At 42.5% G+C, this 14,962-nt stretch overlaps 1 protein-coding gene across 1 annotated transcript in view; it reads left to right on the forward strand.

Moving 5' to 3' along the window:
• LOC117248026 (serine protease HTRA1A-like) overlaps nucleotides 1-14,428 on the forward strand; it is a 35,444-nt gene extending 21,016 nt beyond the window's left edge. Inside the window, exons 4-9 of the mRNA XM_033612744.2 lie at nucleotides 8,258-8,452; nucleotides 8,536-8,568; nucleotides 8,679-8,793; nucleotides 9,484-9,541; nucleotides 10,804-10,899; nucleotides 13,745-14,428. Coding sequence (XP_033468635.1) covers nucleotides 8,258-8,452; nucleotides 8,536-8,568; nucleotides 8,679-8,793; nucleotides 9,484-9,541; nucleotides 10,804-10,899; nucleotides 13,745-13,913 — 666 coding nt within the window. The 3' untranslated portion in view covers nucleotides 13,914-14,428. The remainder of the gene's footprint in view (nucleotides 1-8,257; nucleotides 8,453-8,535; nucleotides 8,569-8,678; nucleotides 8,794-9,483; nucleotides 9,542-10,803; nucleotides 10,900-13,744) is intronic.
• The last annotated feature ends 534 nt before the right edge of the window (nucleotides 14,429-14,962 follow it).

Consider the following 14,962-nt stretch of genomic DNA (forward strand, 5'->3'; position numbering starts at 1 on the left):
TTGGCTGCGTAATCGTTTTCCAAGCCTGCTGGACCGGCAGCAGCTTTACCCAAAACTGTTGTGGGTTACCAGCCCATGGCGTCACTGTAGAGTGTCTACTATGAGTTATGAGTTTCAAAGTTTCAAATCATCCACAGCTATAGTCAGATAGGTGATCGCCAACGGTATATCTGAAACATTCCCTCACTACCAATTCCTGTTTTTGCACTTAATAGAGCCAAGGCTATGATGCATTCTGGGTATTGTAAAGTAGAACAGGGGCCTGGATTACATCATCTCGTCTTGGCTTTAAGGGTTGGTTTACCCAAAAAAGGAAAAAAAAAACATTTTCAAACTTACTCTCACTGGCACATAGCCATGCAGATAGAATGTGTTTTTCTTGGCCAGGTTTCGTGATCCTTCCCTGAAATCCAATGCACTTGAGGTGAATGGATTTTAGTTTGTGGTCCTCACAGCAGTGTTGATGTACTCGGCTTTGGCCTCAAGACCACTCATCTCTAACTCAACCTAATTTTTACTCGGCCTTGACGAAGAGGACGTGGGATTTATTTCAAGATGAGTGAAGACCACAAGTGTGGTGATACCACTGAATTGCATGTGCAAAAAAAGATGTTGAATAGAGACAATTAAATTGATTTTCAGTGTCTAGTGTTGGTATTTGTTTAGTTTTTGAAGATTTCTTATGGTACACATACACACCTCTATACAGTAGCCATAGCAATAAAAGAGGTGAATGGAGATGAGTCTTTACTTGTTTCCTGTGGGTGTTTTTATGGGAATGTTGATGTTTCAGATCAGTTTGAGGAGTGCCTATGATTTGCATAGGCCACATTTTATCATAAGTGTGTCATGCAGTGTGGGACTCTTGACTTGGTGTCAACCCCTCAAAGTCTGGGTCTTGGTACACTTTTATTTTGGTCATGACTTGGTCTCGGTTTAGGTGATCTTGACTACAACACTGCCTCACAGCATTAACATTTCAGCAGTAATAAATCTTTCCTGAAACAAGTTTATTCTGTCAAATAATCCACATATCTCATTGTAAATTAAATAGAGCTAGTTTCTACTGAAGAAATTGTTCCTAGGTAAACTCATGCCCATTTGTTCTCCTGATTAATCAAACTTTTTAATACTATGGACAAAATTCCCTTCACCTCCATTGTATTATCAAAAGCAGATATCTCAAAACCTGGACAAATTAAACTCCCTGCATAGCCAGATGTCATTAGAGGTAACTGAGAGAATATGATGTTTTGTAATTAAGCCACTTGTGCCTTTTATTATCTACTAGCTCATTTATTACCAGTGTCATACTCAATTTGGGTGTAGGCTTTTGGAAAGTGCGACACGTACAAGCAGGGCCGTAACCCTCTGGTTTATAAACTGGGATCCAGGGAACCTCTGGGTTGCTTGAGGAGATTCCAGAGTGCTTCCCCGGCCATATAAAGAATAGACTAGACTACAGTATAACTGCCCTAGACATATAAAACCTATAGGAATCAGAATTACTACCATAGGTTTCACTCTTGCCTGTATTATCTCTGCATGCATAGTGTCAGCAGTTAAACATCCATCTGTTTTCTAAACCTCTTCTCCTTTCCAAGGTCATGGCAAAGGAGAGTTGTAGTTCATATACTTTCTGCAGCCTTCCTGAAGCAAATGAAGACCTCATCTTCTCTCATCATTGGGATTTGTGCAGTTCAAAGTTTTTGTGGTGTCTAGCCAGAGCCGAGACGCCCTTTGAGCTCTCATGCAAAACTGCACAGAGTAGAACATACACACGGAACTCGCAGACATATGTTTGCTCTTATACAGACTAAAAAACCTTCCCGACAACATATGGAAACCATAGTGGTTTCCGTACTGGTGTCAGCAAGGATATGGTTCAGCCAGTGTGATTTGAACATGTTGATGTTACTCACTGTGCAGGGAATTGCTCAGAGGAGCTAAAACCTCGCTCATGTGTGGACTGTGGCTTTGTGCGTAAAAGTCACGGTCACAACATTCACCTACATATCTGTTTTGTTCAGTCCAGACATGCACAAACAGCCACATAAATGAGTCACGGAGATTCCATGCGAGCAAACACACACACAGGGTGTCCCCTCTTTCCAATCAGCTTGATCTTCTGATTGTCTCACCTGATGATATGTATGAGCGTGTTGAATCCTGCCCTATTTTTATCTGCATTAAAGCAACCCCGAGGGCTCACATTCAGACATCAGCTGGAAAAACCCTATACCATTTATCAATGTTGCAAGGTGGAACTTATAAAAGTATGTTGCCTGCTTTGAAGTCACTTGTATGAAAGGAACTTGAGAGCGTGAAGTGGCTGCAGTTGATCTTATATACAGTTTAGGTCACATGCTGACCCGACCGAAGCAGCTTCCTTGTCTGCACTTGTGTATTTGGAAGTGGTCTGGCTGTATATCTAAGCAGTGCCAGGTGTGTGGGTTTTAATTTACAGACTTCAGTTTGTGAAGTTCATGCCCTGGCAGCCTCCTCCCTCTCTCTGTGAGTTCATATGTGTCTCAGAAACTATTAACCTGCAGTCCATCCCAGCTTGACGGGAGTTAAAGTTTGCACCTGGTCCTCCAGTCATAAAATGGTAGTTAGTGTAATGGCTTTTAAATGAGCCTCCAAACGACCAAGGCTGTAACATTAAACAATGACGCATCGCCATAGCAACTCTGCTGCTATTTCCGCCAGCTTATCTGTCTTACTGTCCCTTCGCCATGGTGTCCGTGGTAACTGTGACAAAACCTGTCTCTGAGCAGAAGGCTGGATCTAAAGATGGAAAAGAAGTCAGGAATTTTTCACATCATGTGCACCCGTGCAACTACTTCTTCCTTCAGATCTTTTTAGTCCTCCCCCTTTAATCTGATGCCCCACTTCTCTCTTATCTAAATACTCAAGAGCTTGGAAAAAATAGGTTGGTTTTTTTTGGTCATAAGCCGGTTTCTTCCAGTGTGTGCTGCATGAAATATCAAACAAAACTGCTCTTGACTCATTCGTCTCACATTCTCAGACTCTTTTCCGGTGGTTTGTGGTGTTTGTTGTTCCCCTCTTTCACCTTGCCTCTTTCCTTTAAGTGTGGCCATAGCGTCTTTGGGTGAAGTACGAGTGCAATCGTAACCTTCGTCTGAAATAGCAGGGTGAGTCACTTGGGTGGTCAGAAGAAGCAGGCTCACATGGCGAGATGATTTTCCACAACTCATTCCAGATTGCTGACTAGTCACAATTAGTAAGTGATATGTAAACTAGGGTCTTTCATAAAGTTTGTCAGTCAGCGTGTTCCCTGTTTGTTCTGCCCTCTCACAGGGGCGCTGTTTGGTTGTCAGCGTACTGATGCATTTAGCACTCTTTGTACATGTTTTTTCTGAACGCATTGCGACTTTGTGTGGGTGTGCATGAACCCGGGATGAGTAGAGACATCTATAAGCAGCAATAGCACCCTGCAGAAAGACATTAGAATTAAGTGCACTCAAGCTAAAAACAAAGCTGCTCCTTCAAGCTGACATTTTGGAGATACAAGCTTTTCACCTGATAGCAACAGTCACCATGACACCACAAGTATTGCTGACTGTTATCATAATCACTGTGACGGAGTCCTGAATGTCTTGGCAGGGACTCACATCCACCTGACGTCCTCTCTCTCTCAGCTGTGTGTGTGTTTCTTGTTTCCTCTCTCCATCTGGTTATACTCTTATCTCGCAGGGAGTGTGAATGGAGAGGAGGTGATTATACGCTGCTACCCCTGTGTCAGGTGTCTGTGTGTGTGTGTTTGCACGAGCCAAATGCATGTTTCCTGGTTTATGGATACACTTCTGCAGCCTGTCTGTGTAAGTTTACCTTTAACACACCCACAGTGTTCAAACAAGCCCACAGGAATCAGGAACACTGCCGCAGACATTGGTGTGTTTTGTATTTGTGTATCTCTGTGCGTGTGTGAGGTAAGGTGGAAAGTAGGGTTCTTTCCCCTAGTTACTGGTTGTCACTATCTTTGTCATCTTCTAATAATAGCTTCACCTCAAGAGTCCAGATCGTTTACAGCAAAGTGTGACACACCAACGACTGAATAAAAAGTGTGTTCGAAATGTTTTCCCACAATCCAATTTTCTAATTTAAAGTTTTGTAGCTGTTGTAGTCGTGCTGTTGTAGTCGTGCTGTCTTCATCTGCGGACGTGCATGAACACAAAGCAAAATGTGTGCATGTGTTGGCAATGAGGTGTTACGTTTAATACTGAGAATAAAATGATTTGCCTGCCATGTCTGAGTTTTCAACTGCATACGCATAATTCACATAGATCCTTTTGTCTGTGTGTGCCAACTTGTGTTGCTGTCTCAGTTACCTTGCAGCCTCCTCCGGCTTCTATTTATAACCCTGTGTAAACAAAATGGATACATAGGAGGAGCACTCGGGAAAGGTCCTTTTTTATGCCTCCACGCCAGCGAAGCCGTGGCAGAACACATATAGTTTTTGGATTGTCCATGTGTCGAATTCTTATGGATGCAATATCTCAGGAAAGCCTCACGGAAGGTTTATTACATTTAGCACAAACGTCCACTTGGACTCAAGGGTGAACTGATTAGAATTTAAAGGTCAAAGGTCAGTTTGACCTCACAAACACACTTTTGGCCATACCTCAAGAATCCATTCGCTAATTATGTCACACAAATGTCTAAAAGAATGAAGTAATAAAGTGATGATTCTTTAAATCCAAAAGGTCAAAGGTCAACTTCACTGTGACATTGTGATGTTCTGCAAAAACTCTTTTCTGGGCATTATTAAATGTTATAAACTCAGAGGGGGAGATTATGACCACATTTCACATTTGGTCAGACACTAAATTGTTGAGACTAATCTTGGGTGTTCACCTATAAACTGTGGTGACTGTATAGACCAGTCTAGGGAGCACTGGAAGTTAATAAGTTGTCATTACTGTGGTGGCAACTCCCTACAATACGTGCCTGTTAACTGCAAGCTGTCCTAAGAAGTGTGTAATTTTCCACTTTTACCTGTAACGTTACTTTTGACAACATCTAGAGGTACTTGTGTAGCTCTCAGCTGCTCCAACAGCAAACTTAAGCTCTGAAAAAAAAAAAAGATTGTGAAACAACGCATAGCCAATACACCAATTTAAAAAAAAAGTGCATCATACATCTGTGGCCTGGCGCCTTTTCCTCTAAAAACATCACTAGCGATAGCTAAGGTGGCCTTGAGTCTTCCTAGCCAGGCTAGCTGTTGATTCCACATCCAAAAACAGAAAGTTCTCAGTGGAAAAAAGAGCATTTAATAGTGCATGGACTAATTTGTTTGCTTTCACTGACAACGCTGCAAAGTCTAAGCACCAAATAATCAAAGCTAGCCCACTGCAGAGTAGCTAGCTTGTGCTAAAACATATTTATGAATGCTCATTTAGATCTATTAGTAATGTTGATAGGCTACATTTGACTTATAAATTCTATGTTGCCTTTATTATGAGGCTCAAATATGTTTTGCGGCTCCTTTTTTTCTTTTTGGGCTGAAAATGGCTCTTTTAAAAGTAAAGGATGTAAATAGGGCAATAAATAGAGCAGTAGACATTATTCTATCTGCATCACAAACAAATCACAAATAGCGTTTAGCTCGTGAGTGACTCCTAGCTGAGTGTGTCATGGTTGGCGAAAACATGAACAGAGCATGTAGGGGTCCTCGTAAATTTGATTTTATCAGTTTTAAATACTCCTCTGTGTTAGTATTTAAGGCGACCAGATGTTACTTCGAGCAGTTCAGCTTAAAGCCACCAGTTAACATGGTCCTCAAACTGAAACACTAGCAGCTCTGTGTTTAGTAGCAGTGATTTTTTTAACCATGGAAAACTTAAGTACTATTTTGCAGTCAATAATGTCTACATTTTATGCCAAAGTTTTACATCAAATGAGAGACACAATAGATAGACTTGTTGCTGCAGACACTGCGGCCTTCCACCGCAATAATTGTGGTACTGCAAGATGGCGGAACAAAAGTGGTCGCCAGATTTGTGTTTAAATCTTCTGTGCTACTGGGTTGAAGATTTGTGTGAAGCATCCACTTTTTAAAAGCTTCTTTGCAGCTACATTCACATTTGAAGCATTGTCTACTGTCATGGCTACAACTCTGAGTTCTCTCCTCTTCCTCTGGTAGTCCACCACAAGCTTATTGGTTTAGCTTTAGTTTATTGTTGCACCATGTGATAAAGCTCCCTATCAGTCCTCTGTACTCCTCTTTAAAAATAGTGAAGACAGCATGTTTCCCACTGAACTGTACATGTCAATATAGTGATGACTTCAGTTTCACCAAAAAATACACTTAATACCTTGTATTGGATTCCTTTAAAGTCTAAACTACATCTAAGTGTGGACAGACAAGGTTGTAAACTGCAACTTTACTGGCTGGCCGAGGCATACGACCGCGAGGCAGTAATTCTGGTTTTGAAGATAGTACTCGCCTGCTGTGAGGGCGTTGGGTCTCTGCGTGGCCTCGACGTGATGTGGTGGTGTGTGGGCTTTGACTACAGGCTGCCCAGCAGAGATGATTTCATTCAGAGAAGAAAACTGTCACTGCGGAAGGATAAATATATATCCTGTCTGTCTGTAGAGGCCAGTTCTCAGTAGCCTGGTTTCCACTGCCCAGTGTAGCAGCTTTAACCAGACCTAAAGGTACTCATTATTTACCGTATATCAGTCAATTTTCCAGCATCTGTGGCCTGTTCGTTACCATAAGGAATGATTTGTCATCAGAGCTACTCTACATTAAACAAAAACGCTTTTGATGTTGACTATTAGCATTTTAGCTGAGTTGTTTGGCGTAAATATCACTTCATACTGCAGTGAAAAAAGGAGTAATTGTTTTTGTGTGGGAGCATTGCCATGCAGCTTTGAGTGGGTTGTGTTTAGAAGACTGTTAGTGGTTTTGCTGTAATTATTTTCCCGCTGTCCACTCATAAAACACATGATCATGTGAAGTCCTTAAAGCCCAGGGGAGTCATTGCAGTTGAAGCAATGCTGAGTTTGGGATTTTCTTTTAAAACTTTACTGATTAGAAAAGTTGAATATACGTCACATTACATTGTTTTATGTGAGCGCAGTACATCAGTCACCAGAACACATTAATATTTGATGAATTACCTATGAAACAGATTAACAATGTCACATACTTTTATTATATGCAGAATATAGACAAATATAGCCCATAGAGAGAGCGCAACCTCTCAGCATATTCAGTATTTTGATTATAGATTTTGATTTTGAGAAAACCTTCAAAAGTCAGCTCATATGCATGGGTGTAGATTTCTGGGGGACCACAGGGGACATGTCTCCCTCAATATTTGAAACGTGCATTTGCCCCCTCATATAACAACAAGATAGTAGCAAATAATTTTTATTTCAATCAGGGACACTTTAGTCAAAGAAAACTTTCCATTTGCAGTATTATATTTGGCGGTGTGGCTCTGTTCTGGGGCCTCTCTACCTTTCCTTGGGCCTACGCCGAAAGCATCTTCCACGCACAGCAGAGTGAGCAAACCTCCCTGCCCTTCCAGGCGCCTACGTGGAAAGCCTGAGGCAGAGAGAGCACACCTATCTGCCCCTCCATGTTCAAACGAGGAAAGTCTGAGGCAGGGAGAGCAGCAAAGCCCCCCTGGGGAACAGAACAGAGCCAGCATCAGTGACAAAGAGAAATGACATTGATAAGTCGGACACAGCATGAAAAGGAGGAGCTGGGGTGGAGGCGGGTTGCAAAGCGGCTTGCAGAGAAGCAGCAACAGTAGGCAGGCCAGAGCAGTTTAAATAGGGTGGCTAAATGAGATCTGCCAATTGGCTGCATAGAAAGTAATCATGTGATCTATCAGCTGACTCCCTTCCATCAGTCAGCTGCTCCATCAGTTGATTGGCTGTTGATTGGCTGTTTGAGATCAGCTGATGTAGCTGGGATGTGAGCTGAGCTTGACATTATGTACCGCCTTAACTAAGGCTATGTTCAATATTTGACAGAATTTAAGGTATTTAAACCATAAATTGGTGCAGAAAAGGCACAAATTGGTTCATAAAAATTTACCAGAATGCAGCAAATTAAGTGTTTGATGCTCAAAATTTTGTCCCCCTCCAATTTTGAAACAAAACCTAGGCTCTTGCTAATATGTGCTAGTTTTTTCCTGCAAAGCCTCATGAATAATTCTGTTTTCTCCGGAACTTTGACCTCAAGCAATATGACCATATTGTCCCTTATCGCTTGCAGACCAAGCTTCCTGTACTGTTGCTGGGCCGTTCATCAGACCTGAGACCAGGGGAGTTTGTGGTTGCTATTGGCAGCCCGTTTTCCCTCCAGAACACAGTGACCACAGGAATTGTCAGCACAACTCAGCGAGGGGGCAGAGAACTGGGCCTTCGCAACTCCGACATGGAGTACATTCAAACTGATGCCATCATAAATGTAAGTGAATGAGGATGCTTTATTATACGCCTTGTTTTTCTCACAGACACAAATAATGAGTGATGTCTCCTTTTGGTTCACAGTACGGCAACTCTGGAGGGCCTCTGGTAAATCTGGTAAGGCATATTCTATTTCGATGGCAGATCCATTTTTACATTCCCACAAACATGTTAAAGCCCATATAATAATTTGTTACGAGACACTGAGCTGAGATTTGCTGTTTTAGGATGGCGAGGTGATTGGGATCAACACATTGAAGGTGACGGCTGGCATCTCCTTCGCTATACCCTCAGACAAAATTCGAGAATTCCTGGCAGAGTCCTACGACAGGCAGTCCAGAGGTATGAGCTCTATCCGACAGAACTTATTATGTTATTATTTTATTGCTTCTATTCAGTCACTAAGACAAATTGTAGGAGGCCAATTTTGAAAATTGGCTGCAAGAGTTGGACCGAGATCCCATGTGCACACACGGTAAAGGAGCATAATATAATTCAGCATGCCTTTTCTTCGGTTATTTCTCATCTCTGTGTGCTCTCTTGAGATATATTGACTACATTTTCTAGCTTTATGAATCCATGCCATGCATTACCCAACAGGATTATGACATTGCAAATAAACTACTAAGAAGAAAACGCCAGTACATGTCAGGCTGTGCTTTTATTTTATTGCTTTGCACTTCACCTGGCGTAATACACACATGTATTTTATATGCAGCTGCCAGCCTGGGTTCTTAATTTGATTTGCTTAAATGATGAAATGACTAAAAAACAAGATGATGAAACATATGGAAGATGGAGTATGTGGATGCACACACTGTCCTGTGAGACATGTGCGAGATAAACGAGACAATCTGTGATCCACTCTCTGATATATGATATTTCTATCACTCACATAAAGAAAAAAAATACTCTGGAGGATTTTTATTTCTTGGAGTTGGAAACAAACACTCTCATAAAACTAAGAACCCCAACTGTTGCAGGCGGGAGGGTGAATGATTGTTTCTGTGCTGTGTTGTTGTGCATCTCTAGGGAGAGGGGCTGCTAAGAAGAAATATATTGGTGTGAGGATGATGACTCTCACTCCAGCGTAAGTTGCATGCTTTTACATACATTGTCAGTGAAATAGCATCGCCACATCTCCAGAAATGTATTAAAGCAGGGGTAGGCAGAAATCTGGACAAGGTAAAAAAAAAAGTACCCCTTTTCAGTACCCCAGTGAGTCCTATACAGTGATTTATTTAATCTTATTTCACTGTGCAGTTGAGACCCCCCTGGTCACTCCGCCTCACTCTCCTCCACTGTAGACTTCTTCCCCAGGAGGAGCTCACACACCAGCTTGGGAGATAGACCTTCGGGCAGTGGCTGTAACATCTCAAATTCAGTCAGCGCAAACCCCCCAGTGCTGGGTGTCACCGCAGGCTGGTGGCCAGCAGCAGGTCAAACCTGTGTAACAGCAGCAACAGAAAGTTTGCTGATCCAGCAGGGAATCAGGGCTGTCTGATTCCCCTGGAGCTGGGGTTTGCTCTGGCTGGATTCAGGTTTCTGCAGCCGCTGACTGGGGGTCCGTCCCTGGAGCTGCTGCCTGCTCTCCTTTTAGCGAGGTGGTCTGTAGTGGCGGCGAGTGAGGCAGACGACACACTGTGATTTGAGGCTCTCACTAACACTAGCTATATGAACATGAACTTGGGGGCACACAGTAGCTCAGTGGTAAGAGTGGACATCCCATGTATGAAGGCAATGTACTTGTCATGACAACCAGATGTTTGAGTCCATCCTACGACCCTTCTCCGCCTTTCACACTCAAGTCTGTCCTTTTAGATAAAGGCAAAAGCCATGAAAATCATCTTTGAAGAAAACATGAACTTGTAGCCTTTAGCTCCAGTCAGCAGATGGCCAAGCTATTAGCATTCTTTTCTCTGCGTCCCCGAAATGCTTCGCCGATATCAACACATGTTTTATATCATTTACTGTCAGACCTTATTTTAGACTCTCTTTTTGAGACGTCCATCTTCCTTTTATGGCGTTGCTTTGCAGTGTAGGCACACACATTTGTAGGACAGCCAATACAAATGTCCTGTCTCGGTATTGACTCATGACTGGCTAAAGTGTCCTGTCACAGCCTAGATTTTCTAAAGCCTGTTACAGAGCCAACAGTCTGCTTTGGTTCCAATATGTTCAGAATTTATTATGGGATTTCTGCCTATTGACACCAAGCTTTAAATGACTCACCTGACCTTTCTTTTTGGTTTGACATAGGAAATTGCAACATTAACATTAACATTTCTTGTTTTCTGCCATATAAAAATGGAGGTTGATTCCTAAACTCTGTGACCTGTTTTCTACCTCTAGGCTGGCGAAAGAGCTGAAGACTCGACACCGTGACTTCCCTGACATCACCTCTGGGGCTTACGTTATGGAGGTCATTGCAAAGACACCAGCTGCAACGTAAGGGTGATATTTTACCCATGTGGCTCCATTAGAGTGGGCTCAGTTTCAAACTAACTTGGTTGTAACATCATGGTTCTCGGTGAAGTGCAAATGCAAATTGTCTCTGACTCTTTCTCAGCCATGGGATATTGTCTTTGGCACATTGTGCTACACATGTGCACCTAATTCACTCTCATCACTCTCAGTGCAGCTCCTGCTCCCCACTCACAAAGCAAATAGACAGTATATTTCATTTCCTTCCTTTATTTTAGTTCTCTCCTCTAAATGTCAAGTGTGCACATAGACACACACTCAATCACACACAAAAGCCTCCTACACAACTGTCTTAGTAGAACATAAATTCATGGCTCACTCCGGCGTGCCTGGAGTGCCTGGCCCTCTAAAGTATCCCCCCCTCCTCCCACAATCGCAGCCCACTCCAATCAGCCACCACCACAGCTCCAGCAGAGTGGGGCTCGGGAGACGCTGAGGTCAGCTATTTCCTTCAAACCTCATGCAGGGAGGTTACTAGCTACGCTGTGGTTTTCCTGCGCTTGCTCACCCAGCCCGCTCCAGAGTAGTGTCCCCTATAGGGCCTCGTCAGAGTTTACTCATTGCTTAAATCACCCTGCTCTTTGCATAATAACATTTCTGTGGTTGCTTTTATAATTTATGTTTTTTCTAGGCTGCACTTTCACGCTTTTGATCTCACTGTGTTTTGTAATGGTTTATGGCCTTTGGAAATCTTGACCCTGATGTAGAGAACCGTTCATTTGCTCTGTCGGAGGTGTTGGAGCAGCTGAGTGTAATGAGGAGGATACTGAGCTGGAGTTGTGTTTATGGATGCTATTGCAAGTGAAGGTGTGGTGGTCTGTGTTCACATGTGGCTGTGATTAAGCAGCTGTGTTTAGAAACAGCTTGTGATATCGCTGCTGGTTACTGCCTCGGTCTGCGTGTGATTTTAAGTTTACTGGTTTGTTTTTTTCATTATGGTTGTACGGTTAGCCAACATGTTTTTATTTACTTAGCGTGCTAACCTCACTGTGCTATCATTCACGTCGTGATTGTTCATCATTAAAATCCTTACAACAGATGTTACATTGATTCAGATTGTGCTCACGCACCTGTAAACAAACCTGAGCAAGTACATGTTTCATATGTTTGTATAAAACACAAGCAATGCATGACAAGGACTTAATTTTAACTTCTGTGAGTGAGTAGTTTTTGATACATTACATCTGCAGGTCATTAAATTTATCTTCTGCTTTATTCTTTCAACTAAAATCCAAAAGAGGAAATAATCATTACACATTATACAAGCAGAGGAAAGAAACTGTTATAAAACCAACACATGTAATCATTATTAAAGGATAAGGCTGTTGATTTTACATATTTTTATCATTGTCCACAAATGAAAAGACTAAAACCTATAATGCTTTTGTCCGTCTCTCAAGCTTATGGGTTCTGACTGAAGATGTAAATCTTTACGAATGGGTCATGAATAATTTCCCTTTTTAATTTCCTGAAACAGCAGGGCACTGTAGTTTTTCCCAAAGGTTACTCAAACGGGGGGAAATGGTGGCATTTGTTGGGAACTATTTTTAGTGGTGGAAAAATACATGTTTGGCGCTCTAGTGAGTATTTCGAGCAGCAGGATGTTGTATGTGGGATTGACTCAAAATAAATTATAGTGCCCGTGTTCATTAAAAAGAAGGAACATGTCACCCAGTGCAACAGTTTGGCTCACTGATGTGTTTTTACATCGTTTTTTTGAAGAACAGAGGAATGACATAAATTGGGCTTTAAAGGCGCTTTATACAATATTCAGAGTGTATCTATGATTCAGAGGTTGTTTGCACACAGGTAGCTCAGCCGGCGGCTAGTAGCTGATGCCAACAGAGCAAACAGTGCTGACAGAGCTAACAGTAGCCGTTTTTACACCGAGATCGCACAATAGTCCTGCTATGAAGTCCCTTCTTTGTGACGCCTTTGCATTTTTACACAGAACCAAATAACAGCAACATCATGCCGCCTCAGTGTGTAATTTTAGACAGTATAGCCAATCAAAGGCAAATTTGCATCTCCAGGGATAGCAAAGGCATAAGCTGCCCTACTTTTACTTTGGCTACTATTCTTTCCCTCTGCTGGTTGGGTTGGTCAGGTGTAGGCAAGAGGAATGAAATTGGTAAGGGTAAGAATGTAAGGGTAAGCCAATCACAGGCAGAGTAAGGCAGAGTAGGGCTGGTCCTGCTTGGTCACTATCCTACAAAGTGCAAATGTGTAAAACCAGAGGGTGTGTGCTACACTTCCACAACAGTGCCATCCCAATATCAGCGGTAACTGCTGTATGAGCACAGTGCAGAGCAGCAGTGTTTAGCTAGCCAGTGGGACACATTTACAGGAACTCCCATGCACTTACATGTACATGCAGCTGAACCAGCTACCACAACAACAAACAATTGGTCAGATTACAACATGCACATAGGGAGCGTGGCTTCTTTTCTTCTTCTTTTGTTGTTTTGTTGTTTTTGTGGCATATTTGCATTTATTAGACAGTATACAGGGTAGGGCTGACAGGAAATGAGGGAGGAGAGTGATGGGAGTGACGTGCAACAGCTTGACTTAAACTGGTGATGTTGTGATCAGATGATCAGCATCTTAAACCAGCAGGATACCCTCATCACTGGCGTTGTGGCATTTTGTTACCTTCCAGTCCCACACACCTTCTTAGTAGCAAAAACTCTGCCATGATATCTCTGCTAAGATAATCAGGTGCGGAAAACAAAAATGCCACATTTTGTTGCTGTTATCAACACATTTATGAGACCATCTATCAATCCTCTCTTCCTCTTCTCTCCTCCAGTGCTGGACTCAAAGAGCACGACGTCATCATCTCAATCAACGGCCAGAGGATCTCATCAGCTACTGATGTTAGTAACGCCATCAAGCGGGATGGCACCCTGAGAGTAGTTGTGCGTCGTGGAAATGAGGACGCGATCCTCACGGTTGTCCCCATGGAGATCGACCCTTGACCTTCCTCAAATCCCACCGCAGGAGCTGGAGCTAAGTTTAACTTATCACCAGTGGACCTTATATTGGAGGAGGGCTCCTACTGACACACCCTCTCTCCCTGTGGCCAAAGGCCAGTGACCCCACACATCCAGGAAAACTCTGGCTTTGCCTTGAAAGGAACAACTGTACAGATGCTCTAAAAGCAGCGCTGTACTTTGTTCTCCATGTGTGTTTTCACTTTTAGTCTTCAATGCTTTGATCAATGCTACTACTGTTTGGTCACAAACATAAGAAGCTGGTTACTGGCATCTTGTTTTTATCTGCTCTCTCTTGTTTTGTGTCTTTTTTAATATGGACTTCTGCTCAGTCAGACCTTCCACTGCAATTTTAAGCAATTTAGAGACTCGCTGGGCAAATCTGATTTGTATAATTGTTGTTTTCTAAACTCCTTTTTTAAAAGTACTGTAGAATGTTGTTGTTGATTACTTGATGTATACTGAGAAGAAAATAAAGGGTTCTTCTGTTTTGACACTCACTGTGCTGGATTTCTCATTTTCTTCAATCTCTCTTTTAAACACACATTTAAACACACACATTTTGAGATGGATTGCAACCAGGCTGACATTACAATATTTTCTGTGTGTGTGTGCAGAGTTTGCTTAACCATCGCTCGTGTACACACAAAGGGGACATAAAACCAATTGGGATCTGGTTTGAGTTTGATTTTATTGCCTTCATATGGGCTTGATAGTGGTGTGGTGTGATTGTTGGGCCAGGGGCTCTGCAGGCCGACCTCAGAGACAGGAGTGCGAGCCAAGCAGAGATCCGACCCACGATGCAGTGGCCACATATGTGGGGCTCGCATGAATACACTCAATGTTTTGGTAGAGATTTTTGTTTACCACATAAATTTTGGATGAAGATGATGAAGTAGACCTCATGAGGACTACAGAAACCAGCACACATTGAGAACAACTTTGCGATTTACAAGAAGGCCTCCGACTAAAAACTTTCGATAAATGTAAAATCGGCAGTGGAAAAACTGTCCAGAAGCTTTTGTTTTTCTTCA

This window comes from Epinephelus lanceolatus, chromosome 17 (assembly GCF_041903045.1).
Source record: "Epinephelus lanceolatus isolate andai-2023 chromosome 17, ASM4190304v1, whole genome shotgun sequence".
NCBI lineage: Eukaryota > Metazoa > Chordata > Actinopteri > Perciformes > Serranidae > Epinephelus > Epinephelus lanceolatus.